The sequence below is a fragment of the Bombina bombina genome, chromosome 1 (genome assembly GCF_027579735.1).
Source record: "Bombina bombina isolate aBomBom1 chromosome 1, aBomBom1.pri, whole genome shotgun sequence".
NCBI classification, from domain to species: Eukaryota; Metazoa; Chordata; class Amphibia; order Anura; family Bombinatoridae; genus Bombina; species Bombina bombina.
The window spans coordinates 149,962,091-149,986,787 of NC_069499.1; the positions used below are offsets into that span (position 1 = coordinate 149,962,091).

Consider the following 24,697-nt stretch of genomic DNA (forward strand, 5'->3'; position numbering starts at 1 on the left):
GAGATGAACCGGATCATGCAGGGAAGACAATAAACTTCTGACTGAATTTTTTGATGCGTAGCAAAAGCACCAAAAAAGGCCCCTCCCCCTCACACATAACAGTGAGAGAGATCAGTAAACTGTCATAAACTAAATAAAACGACTGCCAAGTGGAAAAAAATAGTGCCCAAAACATTTTTTCACCCAGTACCTCAGAAAATTAAACGATTTTACATGCCAGCAAAAAACGTTTAACATTAATAAATTGAGTGTTATTAAAAAGCCTGTTGCTAGTCCCTGCAAATTAGGCTAAAGTTTTATGCATACAGTATAATTCCAGTGAAGTGCCATTCCCCAGAATACTGAAGTGTAAAATATACATACATGACAGCCTGATACCAGTTGCTGCTACTGCATTTAAGGCTGAGTTTACATTATATCGGTATGGCAGAATTTTCTCATCAATTCCATTGTCAGAAAATAATAAGCTGCTACATACCTCTTTGCAGATTAATCTGCCCGCTGTCCCCTGATCTGAAGTTTACCTCTCCTCAGATGGCCGAGAAACAGCAATATGATCTTAACTACTCCGGCTAAAATCATAGAAAAACTCAGGTAGATTCTTCTTCAAATTCTACCAGAGAAGGAATAACACACTCCGGTGCTATTATAAAATAACAAACTTTTGATTGAAGGTATGAAACTAAGTATAATCACCACAGTCCTCTCACACATCCTATCTATTCGTTGGGTGCAAGAGAATGACTGGTAATGGCAGTTAGGGGAGGAGCTATATAGCAGCTCTGCTGGGTGAATCCTCTTGCACTTCCTGTTGGGGAGGAGTTAATATTTCATAAGTAATGGATGATCCGTGGACTGGATACACTTAACAAGAGAAATTTGGCTTTTCTGGTAAAATAGTTAATATGCTTAGATTGATTTATAATAAACACAGATCTCAACTATTAGTTCATTGAGAAGTTTCTCAATACATCACACTACAAAAGGATACTCGGTAAGGTTGTCCTTCATCCCCGCTCTTATTTAATATTTATTTGAAGCCGCTAGCAATTTGGTTGAGACAGGAATTAAAGATAACTCTATTGGGGAATCAAAAGGTAGTCCTATCCTTATATGCCAATGATCTCATTCTTTATTTAAGCAACACAGGCAAGAGTATCCCGTATTCCCTACAACTCATACATAGCTATTGTAAGTTTGCTGGATATAGAATAAACCCCACAAAGTCTGAGATTATGTGGATTCACAAGACCCCAGAAAGTAATCACTTCCATAAATTTAAAGAGGTCCAATGAATGAAATACCTGGGAATTAAAATAAGTAGGAATCCTAACGATTGATATAGCCTCAATTACAAAGACTTATTTTCTAACATGTTGAGTGAAATGAATAGATGGAAGCTATCTTACCTATCTTACCTATCCCTTTCAGCCAAGATTAGGTTACTCAAGACAATCTTTTTCCCACATATACTATTTATTTTGCAAACCTTACCTCTGTTTATAATTAAGCAAGATATTTCTAGATTCAATGCAGCATGTTCATTATTTTTATGGGGAAAGAGCAGGCCTCGTATAGCGATGAGCAGATTAATACAAGCTAAAAAATATGGAGGTTTTGCAATGCCTAGTTTAGAACACTATAACTGAATATGCATGGTTAAATTTGCGATTGTTTGGCTTTCAGAAGAAAATTATGTTACATATTTAGATATTGGGACAAACCTGGTAGCACCGTTTGATCTAAGGGCCCTTCTTCACTGCTCCCCTATTAAACTACCAAGTATCATTGCCAACCTGAGGACTTTTTCAAACATTATAACAGCGTGGCAGAAGTGTTGTAAAGTAATGGGTCATGTTTTTAGGGCATCAAAACTTTTACCTATTATAGGGAATCCGGACTTTACACCTGGATTGTATAATCTGGTTTTCAAGAAGTGGAGACAGAATGGAATTATATATATATCTCTTAAATCATGCAGGAAGATAATAGGATAATACAATCTTATGAAGAACTCTCAATTAAATACTCACTTCCTGCAAAAAACTTTTATGCTTACTTCCAGCGTAGGAGTTACATGGCTCCAATAATTATATCAAATGGACTTGACTGGGGGGTACCTGAGATTCCTAGTGGGATTAAATTATACAGTGCATGCATTTGAACAATCTCTTATTTGCACAAATCTTTGTTCAACAGGTTTGGACAAATATTTGTAACTAAACTCAAAGAGAACCTAGCAAAATATTCCCTGATTAATATCAGAGCAGGATATTGTAAAGAGTATAAGGTTATCAGAAACAGCCACAACTAATATAAGCTAGAGGGAATCTTAAATTAAAATTGTAAATAACTATTATTACACACCATATAGGATATATAAATTTACTAAAAATAAGCAATTTAGCCTGTGCCCCTAGACGAGGCTGGACCCGGTGAGAGAATGAATAATGTGAGATTTCTTTTTTTTTCTCCCTCCCCCCTAGGCCATTGTACCTAAGTTAAAATGTTTATGGGTTTGATTTAAGTTTACACACCTCCATGGAGAAAATGGAAGGAAAGGTACTGGCGAGGTAGAGATTATGAAGTTTACCTTTATTAATTTTTATTGTGGTAGCCCAAAGAATTAATATATCTTTAATTTTCATTGGATATTTATCTACTGACGGAGCTGCGTCTATCGAATCATGCAACAATTTATGCTCGCTGGGATTTTTTTGTATGTATTTTTTTTCCTTTTTTTAATTACAAATATATGCTTGTTTATTGTTAGAGCCAAATTGGATTGTACACACGATTTGTTCGTATATATTTTTTGTAAACTTTATTATTGTTTTGCCTTGCAAGGTGCTGACTTTGTATCTTTGGCACAAAGTCAGCAAAAAAAGGGGTTTTAAACACATAAACAAATCAACACATTTTTCAAAGTCATGAATTTATTCACTTATTGACTAATTGAAAAAAGTTTAATTTTATAATTTCTCTGAAAATTATTGCACATGTCTAAATGAACTGATTACATATTAGGTGCACTTTATAGATTTCAACATCTTTTTAGTCAGTTCAGTAAAGCATGTAGCATGCAATACTGCAGAGGTCTTTGCATCCATTGGTTTGCTAACAAAATTGTAGAGAATTTTAGGCTAGTGTGACATATATAAAGGGCATACATGCTCATTAATCAGGGGCATAACTACAGTGGTCTCAAAGGTCCACATGTCTAAGGGGCCCATCTAGGCCTTATAATCAGTAGTGGCCTCACTCTACCTGCTTAGCTCCCTGTTTATTGAAAGTGCATAGATTTCCTTTACAATATTGAGGGAGGGTTTCCAAGATGGTTTCCACAATTTGCTGTATAGAAAAAAAATTACACCATATTTGTACAAAATGTCTATATATTATCTAGCACAGATCAACTATTGGGGGGAAGAATAACACATTCATAGAGAATCTGCTCCTTTTTCTCTTATGAGACTGCCAGCTCACCCTTTACTAATTTCAAACAACCAAAAAAAAAGCTGTTAAAATGAGGTGGTTCCACCACAGCCTTTGCCATTGGGCTCAGTGAAGTCTCCTTTTTATCCAACTGTGTATTACAATGCTGTATAATTATTTGTTTTATTGTTTTTTTTTCTGTACACTAACAATGTGATTTGTCTACTGTGTTGCATCTCAAGAATTGTTGCATTTGTATGTTTAATAATAGCTTTTTAAACTTTTTTTTATTTCCTTCCACTCCAGCTTTAGACTATAATGACAATCCTGCATATATTTTTGTTGCATCCTGCCAAGATTTAGTATGTAAAAAAGCAGAGATAATTTATGTGCATAGACATAATGAAAATATTTGCTATTGCACTGCACATTTTCAGCAATAAATTAAAAAGCATGAATCACTTTGCTGACTATTGCAGTTTAATGGCAAGCACATTTGTCATATTTCTTAGGCAACAAAATAAATAAAAAGAATGCACACTATATAAAATAAGGACAAGAAAACAACATATAAGTACCTGGGTGTTTTTGATTTGTATTCTTTTTACTAAGACTACATTTATTGAACTGACACATATTGATTAAAGGGACCATAAAATCATAATTAAACTTTCATGATTCACATACAGCATTTAAAACAATTTCTCAATTAACTTCTAAAATCAAATTTGCTTTGTACTCTTGATATTCTTTGTTGAAGAGTAAAGCTAGATAGACTGATAGTATTACTTGTTAAACATTAAACACTAAATAAATTCTAAATATAATAATGCATTCAAAGAAAGGATTAGTCTGAGAATAACATGTAGATGTATTTTTTAAACTTTCATTAGCTTTTTAAATATTGACAAAATAAGGGTAAAGTTTTAGTGTCTATAAAACAATGGGAGCTGCCATTTTGTAACTTAGGTTACCTTCTCAGATGTGGCCAATTAGAGACAGTTATAAATTGGTTACTAGAGTGTGCAGCCAATGGCTGTGTGGAATATAACAGTGTTCTGCACTTTCATTTCTAACAGGAACTGAAAAGCTTGCAACTTCAGATTGGATTTACAGAAAAATGGGACAAAATAAATAATGAAAGTATATTGTAGAATTTTTCTTATGTATGCAATTTATCATTTTATATTACCATCTCAAAGTGTTTAATGTCCCTTTAACAAAGGATACCAAGATAACGAAGCTAATAGAAGTAAATTGGAAAGTTGTTTAAAATGTCATGCTCTATTATGCACAATTCTGAATTTAAAAGATAACAAACCTATCTAATCTTATTTGCTTGTTTATATATAATCAATCTGACATATTAAAATGGCTGCAAGATCTGCACATTTTTAAATGTAATTATAATTTAATGGCACAAATTAAATGTGACACTTCATAAATGGACACTAAAGTTAAAATTGAAATATTATGATTCAGATAGAGCATGCAATTAAAAACATTACTTTCATGATCAGATTGTGTAAAGTTTTTTTTTACATGCACACTTTCTGAGGAACCAGCTTCTACTGAGCATGTGCAAGATTCTACAGTGTATACATATATGAAGATGAGATGGGCTGATGGCTGTCACATAATAGAATGGGGCAGAGAAATGGAAAGACATTTAAAATTGGTTAGGAAAAAAATCTGCTCCCTTGATCTTAAAAGGACAGTCTAGTCAAAATTAAACTTTCATGGTTCAGATAGGGCATGCAATTTGAAACAACTTTCCAATTTACTTTTATTATTAAATTTGCTTTGTTCTCTTGACATTTATTTAAAGCTAAACCTAGATAGGCTCATATGTTAATTTCTAAGCCCTTGAAGGCCACCTCTTATCTCAGTGCAGTTTGACAGTTTTACACAGCTAGGCAGTGCTAGTTCATGTGTGCCATATAGCTAATATTGTGCTTACTCCTGTGGAGTTATTTATGAGTCAGCACTGATAGGCTGAAATGCAAGTCTGTCAAAAGAACTTAGATAAGGGGTCTGCAGAGGCATATATAAAAGGTAATCACAGAGGTAAAAGTGTATTAATATAACCATCTTGGTTATGCCAAAACTGGCGAAAGGGTAATAAAGGGATTGTCTTTTTTTTAAACAATAAACATTTTCAGTTAGACTGTCCCTTAAAGTAACTGTCTATTTAACATGTATTTGTTGATTATGCAAGTCTACTATAATTAATGGCCCTTTAATGATATTTTAGAATAGTAATTAAAGGGACAGTATACACTAATTTTCATACAACTGCATGTAATAGACACTACTATAAAGAATATGATGCAGAGATACTGATATAAAAATCCAGTATAAAACTGTTTAAAAACTTACTTAGAAGTAGCCGTGTTGAAAAGGTAGCCGGAAAGCCCACTGCAAGTGGGAAATAAGACACTCCCCCCCCTTCTTTTGCATATGAAAATACCCTTTACACAAACAGGAGCAAGCTGCAGTAGGTAGCTGACGGTATTCTCATAAAACTTTGGGGCTTGGTTAGGAGTCTGAAAATCAGAGCAATGTTATTTAAAAATCAGCAAAACTATACATTTAAAAAAAATAAAAACTTTATGGGCTATATAAATAGATCATCTCCAAAACATTTATGCAAAGAAAAAATGAGTGTATAATGTCCCTTTAAGCACTAGGCTTCCATGATTCAGTTGGTGCAGCCTGTGATTGGCTGCAACTACTATAACACACACATGAGCGTGCTCACACTAAAGATTTAAAATGCTTGAAATGTGAAAGGGCTTTATTACTAACGTACAAACTAATTACAAAGTATCACATGAAAAATATAGACATTAGAATGTCATTATTTTTTTTTTTATCTATTCATCTCTTTCTTTACCGTCTATCTAGAAATAGGGCATGTATTTTTCAATGTGCTTGAAACCTGTTAAGAGGAATAAAAAAATTAAAAAGAAAATTAAAACCCAACAGATCTTAAGTAAAAATGATTAGAAAATTGAAGAAAGGGCAGAAAGTTGTGTATTTTAACTCAAGATAGTGCAATTGTGTAGATATTGTGCTGTCAGCTTATAGGATTTGATTTTTGTTCTTTAGTCACAGTACTTGAAATTTAGGACCTGCCCAGAATAAAAAAAAAAAAAACAGATTACTTTAAAGAGATGGTAAATCCTAGCGGTTTTGAAATGCTAGGACTTATGAGTACTATAAATAAAGGGGACTTTCAGTGATGAAGTATAAAAAACGTAATGCTGAAAGTACTTTATTTTAAAAAGCTATTTTTTCCAATGAGGTGCCATTTTCACCTCAACCAATAGCTGTGCTAGCCATTAGGCAGTATGCCATATGGCTAGCATGCTATTTGCTAAAAGGTGGAAGATTCACAAAATTGAGAAAATAGCATTTTTAGAATTTTTGACACTTCAACTGAAAGTCCCCTTTATTTATAACACTGGTAGGTCATAGCATTTCAAAAACACTAGGTTTTACCATCACTTTAAAGCAATGGGCCACTAATTAACAATATATACTTAAGCAGGAGTACTGTCAAAATTAATTGTTGAATTTGCATAAAAACAATCTATTCTCGTACAAAATATATTATGCTATGAGATGGCTTATCCCTTATGATAATATATCCAACTGCTTTCGCATAAGGTCAAGACTAACCTTTTTCATTGAAGTAACTGTTGTCCAAAGTACATCGTTATTTAAAGATGTCAAAAATGCAGTGTGATTATAGACTTTAACCACAGATCAAATGTTAAGATACACTAACAAGAAACACTGACTTAACTCTTAATCAGCATGAGACAGACACATCACAGCAAGACATTTCCAGCCGCAATCCAGTTTAAATAACAAAACACTCTCATCACACAGCATGATAGTGCAAGATGATCTTGACAGTACAGTTTGCTAAGAGAAAGCTGGATGGCATATAATTACATATACATTTATAATTGTAGTATATGATAATGTACATGCAATTATCTTTGCAGGGAGGTAACACCTTATATTATAAATGATTTTCATATGGTTCTCTGTTGTTAGAAAGGTACTGTGAACAATACTGTAGCAAATACAGAGCAATAATTTAGCCCCTTTGTGCCTGTAACACACAGCTAGAGATAAAATATTTCATTGTTTTTGTGCCAGTAACACACAGATCCACGGCTGGTACAGGGATTTTTGTCCACCCAGGAAAAAATACATATGACATTCAAATAACTTAATTTACCCTTACTGCTTCTTGATAAAATGGTTTAGAGATATGGTAAATTGGCTAGCTATTGCATGTTTTATTTTTATTTTTTATAGTAAATGTGGATTGCCATTACTACAAAATAACCTTGAATCCTTGACCACTTTTCTAAAATATATGTACACTTTTTTCATAAAGTGTCCAATATCATTGGTGGTACAACATAGCAGGTTCCCCTTAACCTGTACTATATGGGCCTATGTGAAACCAGGGGCATTAATTTCAAGGCATTGGTCTCCAGGATTTACTTATAGGGGGTCACTTGCCACAGGCCCATCAATGTTTTGGGGGATAGTGCATAGGTTGGGTCTGCTGGGTACCATGTGCTGTGGGTAGGGTCAGGATGTTCTGTTAGGGGGTCAGAAGGAGCTGTGGGGAACCTGGGCAAATGGTGATGGATGAATGAGGGATTATCACAGCTGGGGGGCACAATAGGGATGCAGCCATTATGCTGGGTGTCTAGTGCCTCCACTGACACCCCTGTTGAGACCACTGCCCATCTCCCTCCCTCCTCTCATGTGGACAATTTTAGACATGTGAAGTCATTAAAAACAGCCATTAAAAAAATGCCCTGCTGTAGTGTAAATATGCCCCCCCAGCAGGGATGCTCTAAGGCAACTGCCCATTCTTTCTTAAAGAAGCACTGGTCCTGCACAGCCCTGCACAGTAGGATAACTGTACGCAGGAGTGAGAGATCATTTCAGATTATGGCCTATGTAATCCCCTTTATCACAGCTATAACCACCAATGAGACCAAGAACAGATGAGTCACTCCCCCAGTCCTTTACCTTAATGATGCTGCTTCACATTCTTGTTAGACCTGTGCATGAATGCTGTGTCATGTGATAATGCTGTGCAGGTACATGAAAGGGGGCTAAGACCCAGATATTAGAAACATCTCTAGAAATTGTTACCACATGAAGATGACAAGAAAAGAAGATAAGAAAATGCATCAGGTGGAAGATAGGTGAAGACTTCCCCAGTGGAGTGATGGCATAAGATGGATGAAGATGGACCACTGCCACCGGGATGAAGATGGAAGAGTACTGCCACTTCCATTAAAATGGGCCAGAATGAAGATGGGCTGCTCATGAAGAGAAGCACCGCAGTTGGGGATCACGTATGAGCCAGAGTAAAGTTGGTGAGTATAACCTTTGGGTTTTAGCATTAGGATTTATTTGAGGTGGGCTTTTTTATTTTTAAGCTTAGGGTTTTTTTCATTTTAGTTATTTTTTAATATAGAATAGGGAGTTTTTATTCTCCTAAAATAGCTATAATTGATTTAGGGCAATGCCCTAAAAATGCCCTTCTAAGGGCAGTTTTTTTTATAATAGTTCTTTTTCTTAGTTTAGGATTTTTCATGGGATAGTTTTTTTTTAGAATAAGGTTTTTTAGTTTATACTTAAAAGCAAAGGAGCTGAAAACTTTAGGGCAATGCCCTACAAAATGCTCATATTAAGACAAACTTTTTTTTAATAGGGATTTTTTTAGGGTAGATTTTTTAAGAAAAGGGAAAAAAATAAGGTAAAAGAGTTATGGTAGCTTTAGAGCAATACCCTACCAAAAGCCCTTATCAGTGCAATTTTTAGAGTAGGGTTTAAAAAAAAAAAAAAAATTGTTTGGGGGGGTACTTTTATTGTAGAATGGGGTTGTATTTTTTTTAACAAAGGAACTAAATTACTTTAGGTCAATGCCCTGTAAAAAGCATTTCTAAAGGCTATTGCTATAGTAACTTTTAGCATTAGTATATAATTTTTTATTTTGGGGTAGATTTTTTATTGAAGGTGGCTTTAGTTTTAGTATAGGCATAACTGTGGGTTTTTCATTTTTGGTAGTGTTGTTTTTTGTAAAGTGTTTTGTTTTCGTAATGCTAGTGTTTTTTATTTTCTGTAACTTAGGGGGTGTTAGGTTAGAGGTGGTGGGGGTTAGGTGGTAGGTAGTTAAGTAGTGTACGGGTAGTTTGGTTGGGTAGTTTTGAAAAAAGGAGGGTATCAACGGCACTACTATACAAATATGTGTGTTGTTACTCTATATTTCATTGAACCCCTTATCAACATTTAGTATATGTGGGCGCTATTCCCATTCAGATCTATATTACATAGATTAGGTGCTATGTAGTATTCAGCATATGAAAAAAACACACAGTAGAGAGGAGCTCTGACTGAAAAGACTACAGCTTAAGCACTCAAAGGGTTAATATAGAGTAAATTTATCAGTAGTGTAAAGACTCTATTGTGTGAGGCACATCAGAGTGTCTGATTAGTTAAGTGAGCATGCGTGTTCTACGTTAAAACATAACTTTTATTCTTATCAAAACTAAATATAAAATGCTGGATAGTTACTTTAAAAACACACTCAGATGCTGAGAACTAGTGAACTAACCTGATCACAGTGGGTTAAATATAATTGTGTAGAAAATATATTTGCAAATAGTCTGCTTTAGCTTTATTGTATCAAATCACTTCATATTGGTACAGTCTCATAACAAAAAAGCTTTAATCAGATAGCCGGTCATGGATAAAAAGATACTTTATTTTATATTATTATCTGTGTTAATTATAAACCATCTATGCATCTATTAGTTGTACACAAGAGTCGCTAAATAATGTGGATTTGCTAATATATTAGTGAAGCTCTAATATTCTGGTTCAACACTTTAATCACTTTGAGGGTGTTAAGCCCTGTGTATTTAAAATAAAGTATTAAATATACAATACACCGTGTTTGAGAACAATAGTCATATAGTGTTAACACATTGGGTAATTCACCCCTGGTTTTGAGGCTTTAAATACCAGTCTGGTATATCGAATTCACTCGTTTTAAATAGGAAGTATATGTGGACTAACACAGTAAAAAAAAAAGTTTGGTTGGGTAGTTGTGGCAGTGTAGGAGTTCATAGGTTAGGGGGTTTATTTCATTGAGGGGTTGTGGTTAAGTAAAGTAGATGGGTAATGCATTGGGTTAATGACGGTTTAGGGGTTAATAGGGTAAAAGGTTTCTTGCGGTGGGCTAATGGGGGTTTAGGGCTTAATAGGGTAGAAGGTTTCATGTGGTGGGCTAAAGGCAGTTTATGGGTTAATAGGGTTGAAGGTTTCTTGCAGTGGGCTAATGGCAGTTTAGGGATTAATAGGGTAGATGGTTTCAAGTGGTAGGCTATTGACAGTTTAGGGGTTAAGTAGTGTAGGGTTAGTTTGCACTGGGGGGTTCTGTTGATTTAGGGGTACATAGGTATAGTTGTTAGACTCTCTGTAATATATTTGAAAGGGAACCTTTACTATACATTGCCAATGTTGGCAGCTATGCAGGCTGGAATCTATCGCCAGCATTTCCACCCATTGGGATGTATAGTAACATGTCTCTTGGCAACGCTGCATATTAACATAGATGTTGGTAGCTTGGAATATATCCCCAGCTCGCTCGACATTGTGGCAGATTACCTTGGAAAATATTGCTGCATCACATGCGTTTCGCTCATGAGGGTCTAAATGAGAAGAAATATTTGGCTCTGGTATTCTAAGTTTCACCAATTACAATCAACTTTTAAATAAGTTTTCCTACTCACACTTGCTGATTTGTGCCAGAGCAATTTGAAACTTGAACTGCTAAACAACCATACAAGAAAACAGCTTACTGGACGAGAAAGAAGCTGTAGGCGGAGTTTAGTGGCCATGTTCGGCTAACAAACAATTGCCTAGATTTAGAGTTTTGTTGGTAAAGACCCGCATAGCTAATGCCGCTTTTTTTCCCAACGCACCCTTAAGACAACGCTGGTATTGAGAGTTGTCTAAGGGGCTGCGTTAGGCTCCAAAAAGGGTGCGTTGAGCCTAATGTACCGCCACTTCAACCCTCAATACCAGCGTTGCTTACGGTAGCGGTAAGCAGCTAAAACGTCCTCGTGCACGATATCCCCATAGGAAACAATGGGGCAGTTTGGGCTGAAAAAACCCTAACACCTCCAAAAAAGGAGCGTTCAGCTCCTAACGCAGCCCCATTGTTTCCTATGGGGAAACACTTTCTAAGTCTGCACCTAACACCCTAGCATGAACCCAGAGTCTAAACACCCCTAACCTTACACTTATTAACCCCTAATCTGCCGCCCCCACTATCGCTGACACCTGCATTATATTATTAATCCCTAATCTGCCGCTCCATACAACGCCGCAACCTACATTATACCTATGTACCCCTAATCTGCTGCCCCTAACATCGCCGACCCCTATATTATATTTATTAACCCCTAATCTGGCCTCCCAACGTCGCCGCTACCTTACCTACACTTATTAACTCCTAATCTGCCAACCGGACCTCGCCGCTACTCTAATAAAGTTATTAACCCCTAAACCGCCGCACTCCCACCTCGCAAACCCTATAATAAATAGTATTAACATTAGTATTAACAATAGTATTAACATCCCACCACCTAACTTCAAGTATTAACCCCTAATCTGCCGACCGGAACTCGCCGCTACTATAATAAATGTATTAACCCCTAAAGCTAAATCTAACCCTAACACCCCCCCCTAAATTAAATATAATTTTAATCTAACAAAATAAATTAAATATTATTAACTAAAGTATTCATATTTAAATCTAAATACTTACCTGTAAAATAAACCCTAATATAGCTACAATATAACGAATAATTATATTGTAGCTATTTTAGGATTTATATTTATTTTACAGGCAACTTTGTATTTATTTTAACTAGGTACAATAGCTATTAAATAGTTATTTACTATTTAATAGCTACCTAGTTAAAATAATTACAAAAGTACCTGTAAAATAAATCCTACCCTAAGTTACAATTAAACCTAACACTACACTATCAATAAATAAATTAAATCAATTAACTACAAGTACCTACAATTACCTACAATTAAATAAACTAAACTAAATTACAAAAAAAAAACCCACTAAATTACAAAAAATAAAAAAGATTACAAGAATTTTAAGCTAATTACACCTACTCTAAGCCCCCTAATAAACTAACAAAGCCCCCCAAAATAATAAAGGTCCCTACACTATTCTAAATTAAAAAAATACCAGCTCTTTTACCAACCCTTAAAAGGGCTTTTTGCGGAGCATGCCCCAAAGTAAACCCCTACTCTAACCCAAACCCCCCTTAAATAAACCTAACACTACCTCCCTGAAGATCTCCCTACCTTGAGTCATCTTCACCCAACCGGGCCGAAGTCTTCATCCGATGGGGCAGAAGAGGACATCCAGACCGGCAGAAGTCTTCATCCTATCCTGGCAGAAGAGGGTTCCTTAAATTGACGTCATCCAAGATGGCGTCCCTCGAATTCCGATTGGCTGATAGGATTCTATCAGCCAATCAGAATTAAGGTAGGAAAAATCTGATTGGCTGATTGAATCAGCCAATCAGATTCAAATTCAATCGGATTGGCTGATCCAATCAGCCAATCAGATTGAACTCGCATTCTATTGGCTGTTCCGATCAGCTTAAAGGAACCTTCATTCGTCGGGTAGTCGTCGGGGAAGGAGGATGTTCCACGCCGGAGGTCTTGAAGATGGAGCCGCTCCTCGTCGGATGGATGAAGATAGAAGATGCCGCTTGGATGAAGATGTCTGCCGGTCCAGATGTCCTCTTCTGGCCGGATAGGATGAAGACTTCTGCCAGTCTGGATGTCCTCTTCCGCCCCATCGGATGAAGACTTCGGCCTGGTTGGGTGAAGACGACTCAAGGTAGGGAGATCTTCAGGGGGGAAGTGTTAGCTTTATTTAAGGGGGGTTTGGGTTAGAGTAGGGGTATGTGGGTGGTGGGTTGTAATGTTGGGGGGTGGTATTGTGTTTTTTTTTACAGGCAAAAGAGCTGTTTACTTTGGGGCATGCCCCGCAAAAAGCCCTTTTAAGGGCTGGTAAAAGAGCTGGTTAATTTTTAATTTAGAATGCGGTAGGGACCTTTATTACTTGGGGGGCTTTGTTATTTTATCAGGGGGCTTAGAGTAGGTGTAATTAGCTTAAAATTCTTGTAATCTTTTTTTATTTTTTGTAATTTAGTGGGTTTTTTTGTAATTTAGTTTAGTTTATTTAATTGTAGGTAATTGTAGGTACTTGTAGTTAATTGATTTAATTTATTTATTGATAGTGTAGTGTTAGGTTTAATTGTAACAGGTTAGGATTTATTTTACAGGTAATTTTGTAATTATTTTAACTAGGTAGCTATTAAATAGTAAATAACTAATAGCTATTGTACCTAGTTAAAATAAATACAAAGTTGCCTGTAAAATAAATATAAATCCTAAAATAGCTACAATATAATTATTTGTTATATTGTAGCTATAATAGGGTTTATTTTACAGGTAAGTATTTAGATTTAAATAGGAATACTTTAGTTAATAATATTTAATTTATTTTGTTAGATAAAAATTATATTTAATTTAGGGGGGTGTTAGGGTTAGGGTTAGACTTAGCTTTAGGGGTTAGCGGCGAGGTCCGGTCGGCAGATTAGGGGTTAATACTTGAAGTTAGGTGGCGGCGATGTTAGGTAGGGCAGATTAGGGATTAATACTATTTATTATAGGGTTTGCGAGGCGGGAGTGCGGCGGTTTAGGGGTTAATAACTTTATTAGAGTAGCGGCGAGGTCCGGTCAGCAGATTTGGGGTTAATAAGTGTAGGTAAGGTAGTGGCGACGTTGGGGCGGCAGATTAGGGGTTAATAAATATAATATAGGGGTCGGCGATGTTATGGGCAGCAGATTAGGGGTTCATAGGGATAATGTAGGTGGTGGCGGTGTGCGGTCGGCAGATTAGGGGTTAAAAATATTTACTATAGTGGCGGCGATGTGGGGGGGCCTCGGTTTACGGGTACATAGGTACTTTATGGGTGTTAGTGTACTTTAGAGTACAGTAGTTAAGAGCTTTATAAACCGGCGTTAGCCCATAAAGCTCTTAACTACTGACTTTTTTCTGCGGCTGGAGTCTTGTCGGTAGAGGGTCTACCGCTCACTTCAGCCAAGACTCTAAATCCCAGCGTTAGGCAGATCCCATTGAAAAGATAGGATACGCAATTGACGTAAGGGGATCTGCGGTATGGAAAAGTCGCGGCTTGAAAGTGAGCGTTAGACCCTTTCCTGCCTGACTCTAAATACCAGCGGCCGGCCAAAACCAGCGTTAGGACCCCGTAACGCTGCTTTTGACGGCTAACGCAAAACTCTAAATCTAGCCGAATGATTATTTAAAAGTTTCATGTACTTCAAGCTTACAGATGTGTTTGCAAGATGTTTGTCTGGTATGTAACAATAAGTAATAAAGAATAAGTATTGGGTCTAGTATATGCCTTTAAAAAAAAACAATTCTTGTACTAATGTACTTGGTGTGGAAGTTTTTTTTTTTTGCATTAACAAAATGCATCAGTAACTAAATATAAAAATCAACACTAATGTGTTTTAATGAACACCATCAGGAAGTCTTTCAATAAGTGAAAATAATATTTTTATGTAAAAAGTCCAAACTTTGGACTTGCACTTCATTTATATCTGTTGAATGATGGAAGAGGAAGGATTATAATAGATGATTAAGCTTTTGAGTAGGGGTAAAATAACGAAGTCCAGACATAATGTGTGGCCAGAAATAAATCACATTTACAGTCTGCTCTATTAGCTCTTAACTGAGCTGTTTCATCGGTTTCATAAATCACTGCTTTCAGATTGTCTTGACTTATGGAAGTTAAATATCTGTTTAATTAGAAACTGTAAGTTCATTTAAAGGGACACTAAACCCAAATATTTTCTTTTGTGATTCAGATAGAGCATGCAATTTAAAGAGACTTTCTAATTTACTCCTATTAGCAAATGTTCTTCATTCTCTTGGTATCTATATTTGAAAAGCAAGAATGTAAGTTTAGATGCCGGCCCATTTTGGTGAACAACCTAGGTTGTTCTTGCTGATTGGTGGATAAATTCATCCACCAATAAACAAGTGCTGTCCAAGGTTCTGGACTTTATTTTTCAAATAAAGATAGCAAGAGAACAAAGAAAAAATGATAATAGGAGTAAATTAGAAAGTTACTTAAAATGGCATGCTCTGTCTGAATCATGAAAGAAAACAATTGGGTTCAGTGTCCCTTTAAATTATATTCAAAGGAAACACGTGATTCCATTTTGTTATTTAATCTGCACAAATCTTCAGTCTACCTTAACAGCTATAAAACTCATAAATGGAAAAACCTGCACATAACATATATTATTATTATTATTATTATTATTATTATTACATTTTAAGTTGCTCTTTTCTGGCAGGCTGTAGTAGTGGGAGTTGTCCTATTTATCCCATAAGCAATTGGTACTATAACAGGTTGTACACAAACTTTCACTTCCAGTTTTTTTTCAATATCAATTTAAACAGCCTTAATTTAACTTTTTTCAGGAAAAAAATATTTAAACATTTTTTTATATAAATAATTAAAATTCTTTCAGATTGATTAAGTAAATGTTTAGAAAACTGTCTTTTTGTGAACTTTTTATTATAATGCAAAAAAATCCAAAAAACTTTGTTTGATACCAGGGGTGCTCATTGGCCAAAGCTGAATCAGCCTGGAGCAGCACAATTTAGGGTGGCATTACATTTAGAAAGATAGCTCTGGTTTTGGCTTGGTGATTTCCTAATCAGATATTCTCCAGATGTTCCCTGGTTGTTTAGTGGGGGTGCACTTGACTGCTGTTTGTGAGAAATATATGAGGTAACAATAAGCTAAACTAGTTGTGATGTGGAGATTCTGGGGTATAAGGCAGAACAAAGGAACATATGCACCTACTTGATACAAGACATTCATTGGCCTAGATTCAACAAAACTTGTTCTTGAAATGAATATTTTGTTGTAAAAACTCACTGCAACTTTGGTTCTGGAAAATCATGGAATTCAAAAATATTTTAACTGTTCTTTAGAACAGCCAGTTTGCCAGATCAGTTCATTTTAAATCAATGGAGTTGCTTCTGTCTGCAATTGCTTCTTATACTAATGCAATTGTGTCTTTCGTGGTATATCCGGATTTATCTATAAAAAAGATATATATATATATATATATACATACAGTATATACAGTATAATATATATATATATATATACATACTGTATATATATATATATATATATATATATAGAGAGAGAGAGAGAGAGAGAGAGAGAGAGAGAGAGAGAGAGAGAGAGAGAGAAGATAGATGTGAGATAGATAAATAGATAGATGTAAGATAGATAGATGTGAGATAAATAGATGTGAGATAGATAGATAGATAGATAGATAGATAGATAGATGTAAGATTTATAGATAGATAGATAGATAGATAGACTGATGTGAGATAGATTGATTTGAGATAGGTAAATGTGAGATAGATAAATAGATAGATGTAAGACAGATAGATGATAGATAAATAGATAGATCAATAGCTAGATGTAAGATAGATAGATAGATAGATAGATAGATAGATAGATAGATAGATAGATAGATAGATAGATAGATGTGAGATAGATAAATAGATAGATGTGATATAGATAGATAGATAGATAGTTGTGAGATAGATATAGATAGATAGATAGATAGATAGATAGATAGATAGATAGATAGATAGAGATATAGATATTTGTGAGATAGATAGATTTGAGATAGATAGTTTTGAGATAGGTAGATGTGAGATAGATAAATAGATAGATAGATATGTGATATAGATAGATAGTTGTGAGATAGATAGATAGATAGATAGATAGATAGATAGATTTGAGATTGATAAATAGATAGATAGTTGTGATACAGATAGATAGTTGTGAGATGATAGATAGATAGATAGATAGATAGATAGATAGATAGATAGATAGATCGATAGATCGATAGATTGGAGATAGATTTGAGACAGATAGATTTGAGATAGGTAATAAATAGATAGATGTAAGATAGATAGATGAATAGATAGATAGATAGATGATAAATAGATAGATAGATAGATAGATAGATAGATGGGAGACAGATAGATTTGAGACAGATAGATTTGAGATAGGTAATAAATAGATAGATGTAAGATAGATAGATGAATAGATAGATAAATGATAGATAAATAGATAGATAGATCGATAGATAGATAGATAGATAGATAGATAGATAGATAGATAGATAGATATAGATGTAAGATAGATAGATAGATGTGAGATAGATAGATAAAAGCTATATGACACACATAAACTAGTACTGTCTAACTGGGAACAACTTTCAAAATGCTCTGAGCTAGGAGGCAGTTTTCAACGGTTTAGAAATCAGTTTGAGCCTACCTAGGTTTAGCTTTTCAAAATTACCACCAAGGGAACAAAGCAAATGTAATGATAAAAGTCAATTGGAAATTTGTTTAAAATTGCATGCCCTATCTGAATCATGAAAGTTTAATTTTGACTAGACTGTCCCTTTAACCCCTTAACGACCAACAACGTATGGGGTACGTCCTGCAAAAAAATGCAGTTAATGACCAAGGACGTACCCCATACGTCGTTGGTCTTTGAAAGCAGTGGAAGCGATCCTGATAGCTTCCAGCTGCTTTCATGTTATTGCAGTGATGCCTCAATATTGAGGCATCCTGCAATAACTGTTTTTAGCCATCCGATGCAGAGAGCCACTCTGTGGCCCTCTCTGCATCGGCTATCGATAGCCATTACCGTTGGTGGGTGGGAGCTCATCCAGGGAGGCGGGTGGGCAGTTATTGGTGGAGGAGGGGGGAGGGATCTTGTGCGGGTGCGCGCGCGTGCACGAGAGCCGTGCACGCGCGTGCACGTGAGATCAATGCAAACAGCATCAATATGCTGTAGATCTGGAGGGTGGGAGAGAGGACTGGGGAGGGTGGGATTTTCAAATCAAGGTATCTGGGAGAGGGTGGGGGGTTGGATGTTGAGGGGGGGGGGCAGCTACACTACAAAAATATTTAATAAAATAAAAAAAAATTAAATACATTATTATTTTTCAAACTGGGTACTGGCAGACAGCTGCCAGTACCCAATATGGTGCACAATAAAGGCAGGGGGGGGGGGTTAAAGAGCTGTTTGGGGGGGGATCAGGGAGGTTGGGGGCTAAGGGGGGTCCTACACAGCAGAAGAATTTTTTATTTTTTTTAAAAAAAACTAAAACCCCCCAAAAAACTTTTATTTTAGTACTGGCAGACTTTCTGCCAGTACTTAAGATGGCGGGGACATTTGTGGGGTGGGGGAGGGAAGGGAGCTGTTTGGGAGGGATCAGGGGGTCTGATGTGTCAGGTGGGAGGCTGATCTCTACACTAAAGCTAAAATTAACCCTGCAAGCTCCCTACAAGCTACCTAATTAACTCCTTCACTGCTAGACATAATATACGTGTGATGCGCAGCGGCATTTAGCGACCTTCTAACTACCGAAAAGCAACGCCAAAGCCATATATGTCTGCTATTTCTGAACAAAGGGGATCCCAGAGAAGCATTTACAACAATTTGTGCCATAATTGCACAAGCTGTTTGTAGATAATTTCAGTGAGAAACCTAAAATTGTGAAATATTTAAAAAAAAAATTTATTTGATCGCATTTGGCGGTGAAATGGTGGCATGAAATATACCAAAATGGGCCTAGATCAATACTTGGGGTTGTTTACTACACTACACTAAAGCTAAAATTAACCCTACAAGCTCCCTACATGCTCCCTAATTAACCCCTTCACTGCTGCGCATAATACACGTGTGGTGCGCAGTGGCATTTAGCAGCCTTCTAATTACCAAAAAGCAACGTAGAAGCCATATATGTCTGCTATTTCTGAACAAAGGGGATCCCAGAGAAGCATTTAAAACCATTTGTGCAATAATTGCACAAGCTGTTTGTAAATAATTTCAGTGAGAAACCTAAAGTTTGTGAAAAAATTTGTGAAAAAGTGAACATTTTTTTTTATTTGATCGCATTTGGTAGTGAAATGGTGGCATGAAATATACCAAAATGGGCCTAGATCAATACTTTGGGATGTCTTCTAAATATATATATATATATACATGTTAGAGGATATTCAGGGATTCCTGACAGATATCAGTGTCCCAATGTAACTAGCGCTAATTTTGAAAAAAAAGTGGTTTGGAAATAGCAAAGTGCTACTTTTATTTAGTGCCCTATAACTTGCAAAAAAAGCAAGGAACATGTAAACATTGGGTATTTCTAAACTCAAGATAAAATTTAGAAACTATTTAGCATGGGTGTTTTTGGGTGGTTGTAGATGTGCAACAAATTTTGGGGGTCAAAGTTTAAAAAAATTGTTTTTTTTCAATTTTTTCCTCATATTTTATAATTCTTTTAATAGTAAATTATAAGATATGATGAAAATAATGGTATCTTTAGAAAGTCCATTTAATGGCGAGAAAAACGGTATATAATATGTGTGGGTACAGTAAATGAGTAAGAGGAAAATTACAGCTAAACACAAACACAGCAGAAATGTAAAAATAGCCTTGGTCCCAAACAGTCAACAAATGGAAAAGTGCTCTGGTCACTAAGGGGTTAATCTTTTTTTTATAAGACTTTTAACACAAAACAAGACTTTGTTGTAACAAGTTTTCAGTATTTAATGCTTGTAGAAATTGAGTTGACAATATGTCTTTTGTGTACTTAATCTAAAATATATATTTTTTATGTCTTTCAGCATCTCCATCTATTAAACTCCTGGTGGATGATCCCATTGTTGTAAATCCTGGTGAGGCCATTACTTTAGTATGTGTCACTACAGGGGGAGACCCACCACCAACCCTTACCTGGGTCCGATATGTTGGAACTCTTCCTGAAAAGACTGTACTGAATCGTGGAAAATTAACCATCCCATCTATAACTTCAGAAGATGCCGGTACTTACAGTTGCGTAGCAAACAATAATGTTGGAAACCCCGCTAAGAAGTCTACCAGTATTATTGTAAGAGGTGAGAATACCTTTACATAAATTGTATTAAGCTTGTACCCAAACCATTGCTTGGCATACAAAATGCTTCATGCATACACTACTAATGTATAATGCAATGTCTTGTGACTGATTCTCAAAGTTGAATTACGTATTTAATTATCTTTTATTATAACAGCACTTAATGTTTGATTTCAGTGAAGATTTCCTTACATACAATTAAAAGATGCATTTATTGCATTTCTGAATATCATTTTTCCATTGTGTCATCATGTGGACATATTTTAGCATATTATTTAAAAAATAATATTATTTTTAACATTTCAGTTTGTAGAATTTTGCATTTGATTATTAAATATCATATCTGCATATTAAATGTTACATTTGATTTTATAAGCACTCAATTATTTATTCTCATTGACTTCAAAGTAAGTCTATGGGAATCAGTATTCAAATGTAATATTTTAAAATCAGGATTTGAATTTGATATATTAATTTAACCTAGCACTCAGTTGTTGCATTCACTCTCTTTAACTTCCTTAAATATGATATCGTCACAGTTCTCACTTACGATAATTTTAATCTTTCAAGCATTATGAACACAGATCTATTTATTGGTTGCAGAAAAGGCTACATATGTCTTCCTAGTAATGAGTTGCAGACCTCTCTGACAGCCAAGGTGTTATCCTCACACGTAAAGAGATATGGAAGTTAAAATTAAACTTCCAATATACTTTTATTATACCTCTAGATTTGTATCCTTTAGGGACATGAAACACAATTTTTTTCTTTCAGGATTTAGAAAGAACGTGCAATTTTAAACAACTTTCTAATTTACTTATGTTATCTAATTTGCTTAATTCTCTTGATATCCTTTGCTGAAAAGCATATCTAGATACGCTCAGTAGCTGCTGATTGGTGGCTGCACATAGATGCCTTGTGTGTTTGGCTCACCCATGTGTATTGCTATTCCTTCAACAAAGGATATCTAAATAATGACGCATATTAGATAGAAGTAAATTGGGATGTTGTTTAAAATTGTATTTTCTATCTGAATCATGAAAGAAAAATGTTGGGTTTAATATCCCTTTTGTTAAAAAATATCTCCTTTCCATGAAAGCATAGTGGACATTTTAAAATGATGGTAAACTTTCCCCATTGTATAAATAGATCCGGAATGTTAGCAATTTGTTAGATGGAGTTTAATTAATCAGTTGTAATGAAGATACACTTTAACTTTTAAACATAGCACTGAAATTCAAATACCCGAGCTCCGGCTGCCCACCATAAAAGTATTTTTTTTGGTGAGCTAAAGGTTTGAACTGTTCTCCAATCAGTGCTATAGACGTACGGCAATCACATAATTTTTTTTGCACATAGAGCGCTGATTGGAGAGCAGTTAAATTTGCTAGACTCACAAAAAAAAAAATATTTTCAATTCAACTCCATTTAAAATATCTCTAAGAAGGGGTTTAAAATTGACTTTAATTTACTTTGCTTAATCCATTATATTTCTTTTGTATTTATTTTTACTATAAATTAGTGACATTGTGTACCCCTACTCATGTATCAAGCACTATGGAATTAGATTATATATTACAAATAAATAGAAATAATCATAATAATTCTGGCATGGAAGTAAATCATGCAAATTCTTTGGGGGCTGTTGTTGAGCATTGTATTGTAATGTAGCTAGATAAACAGCTCTAAAACTAAAAATTACATTCCTAAAATTATTTTTAGGGACCTCACAGTAATGACCAGACTTTTTAGATAATCTCAGCAGAAAGGAGAGCTTTATTTAATCGACCCCCAGTTTTTTAGTGAATGTTTCCATTTACATTATTTGCTATAAAGTTAGATAATATTAAGGGTATAATGTCTACCATGTTTATAAAGAATTGGCAGTTTTTAAATCTTGAAAATAAAAAAAATATATAATGGAAATGCATGAAAGGTGAATATAAAAAATCATGCTCTTTATAGTTTCTGGTAATTAATATTTGTAATTTAAATATATTGGGCGCCATGTACTAAGGCGTCAATTTTTTCGCACAGACCGTATCGAAATAACCCGCCGGCATTCGCACCATGCGGATGGCACTTCGTTACATGAATGTACTAAAAACCAAGCCGTAAAATTTCGCGTCTATTGTGTGTCGAAGACAATCGGATTATTGATAACTTTGAAGCTTTGTTCGGTGCGAAAGAGCAAAGTTAAGAAGCAGTCTGCAACCTGATTGGTTTAGTTCTTTACCCACGTGACGATCTAGGTGTCATAATCGCCAGACAAGCGGCAACTCTTCTGGAGTCGATGGAAGGCACACGTACCTTGGAAAGACGACCATCAAAGCATCAATAACTTTGGTTAGGTGCCTCGAAAAAGCAGACTGGCTGATGCCAATTATAACGCTAGACACAGCTTGGAATGAACCGGTGGCAAAAAAGTGTAAGGCTGCCAACAGTTTTAATAGTCCGGGTATGGCTTGTGAACGCGCTGTCATTGGTTCAAGGTATTCTGCTATTTCATTGTAAAGTTCCATAATAGCTTCTCTGTCCAAACGGAATCTCTGGATAATCTCTCGATCAGAAATGCTTTCCAAACCCATACGTGGAAGGAAAACTCTAGGGACTCTAATTCTTCTACCTCTCCTTCTCTGCAAGTTGTCAACCGGTGCCTGTATAGCCCTTCTTCCTCGTAATTGAATTAATCGGAAAAGAAACATGTGTAAAAGTGTCTCCATCTTCATTCACTGATCCAAAAACCAATAATGCTACAATAGTAGTCTAGTCCTTTCACTTAAGTACTTCTACCTGGCGTCAGGTTGATACCCCCTATAGTTTTCTATTGTATTCGCTACCTAAATGGTCGCAAAGCAAATCACGCGAAGTTACAGTGAAAGTTGGAGCGGGCGGATTAGTTGTAACATTCATAATTTCCGATTACAGCGAATTTACGTGCGATCGAACATGTAGTAAGTGGAAAAAGGCTTCGGAACGATGAGTTGAGTAAAATTACGATCGCTGATGAAAATAGTGTTTTTTTCGAGCAGATCGCAGATTGATACATACGAGAAGCAGATCGTGAGCGAATTTTGACGCGGAAATACAGACGGATGGTCACTTCGAAGCTTAGTACATGGCGCCCATTGTCTTAAGTAATGAAATATGAAATGAACCATTTGGGTGAAAGCTAACCAGAAACCAGTAAACAGTATTACATATTAAATTGTGATTTAGTTATACAGAATTAGTCATATAGTATCATTTGAAATCTCGGTTGAACTATATAATGTGTGCAATAGACTTCTGTGTATTTTTAGTCTTTTTAGTTTATGCAATCTTATTCCAGGCAAATGCATTAAACCTAATTTACAATATTTTTTTGTATTTCTGAATATTAGTAAAGCTATATTTGGGACCTAACTTTAATAAATATACTTTAACTCATTGGCTACCAGAGCCTTTGCTATCTGACTATTTGCCATTGTAAGGCTAAATATGATGGCCCCATAATATGAGACAGGTGAAAAGAGATTGGCTTAACATACATTTGTGAGAATTCTGGCATGACAGCTTTTCAAATCCCAGCTTAAAGAGACACTAAACACTATATACATGTCATGCCTCTCCCTCTAATTATGGGTTCCGTCATTTTGGAACTTAAGTTTTACTGCAAGTATCTGAAGGAGAATTTCTGTTAAGGCCGCCACAAGAATTGCTCATGTGCAGGGGAGGCCAGATGCCGTGCATGTGTAATACTCATGGCTACCTTAAAAAAGATGGCTCCAACGCATGCACAGTGCTGTTATTTCATTGCAGGCCATCATAGTTACAGTTTCCGGCTAGCCGGTATTTATAATAGACAGAGACAGGAGCCCCTCTATGGAGGGTGCCCTTAGGCACAGGCCTACTCTGCCTTATTATAAATCCAGCCCTGGAGGTTGGAATATCCTCAATACTATACTACTAAAATGTATTTAGTGTTTGAAGAGCCTATATTACTGAAGACAGTTCTATGTGGATGCTGGGGGTGTTAAGCACCTACAAATAATATTGTAGAATTATTACATATTCAAGGTTTTTTTTCATG

The 24,697-nt window shown here is 35.5% G+C and overlaps 1 protein-coding gene across 1 annotated transcript in view; it reads left to right on the forward strand.

The window, feature by feature from the left end:
* The window catches only part of MDGA2 (MAM domain containing glycosylphosphatidylinositol anchor 2), a 1,262,343-nt gene that overhangs the window by 678,351 nt on the left and 559,295 nt on the right, over window positions 1-24,697 (forward strand). The window contains exon 6 of the mRNA XM_053697669.1: window positions 20,357-20,626. Coding sequence (XP_053553644.1) covers window positions 20,357-20,626 — 270 coding nt within the window. The remainder of the gene's footprint in view (window positions 1-20,356; window positions 20,627-24,697) is intronic.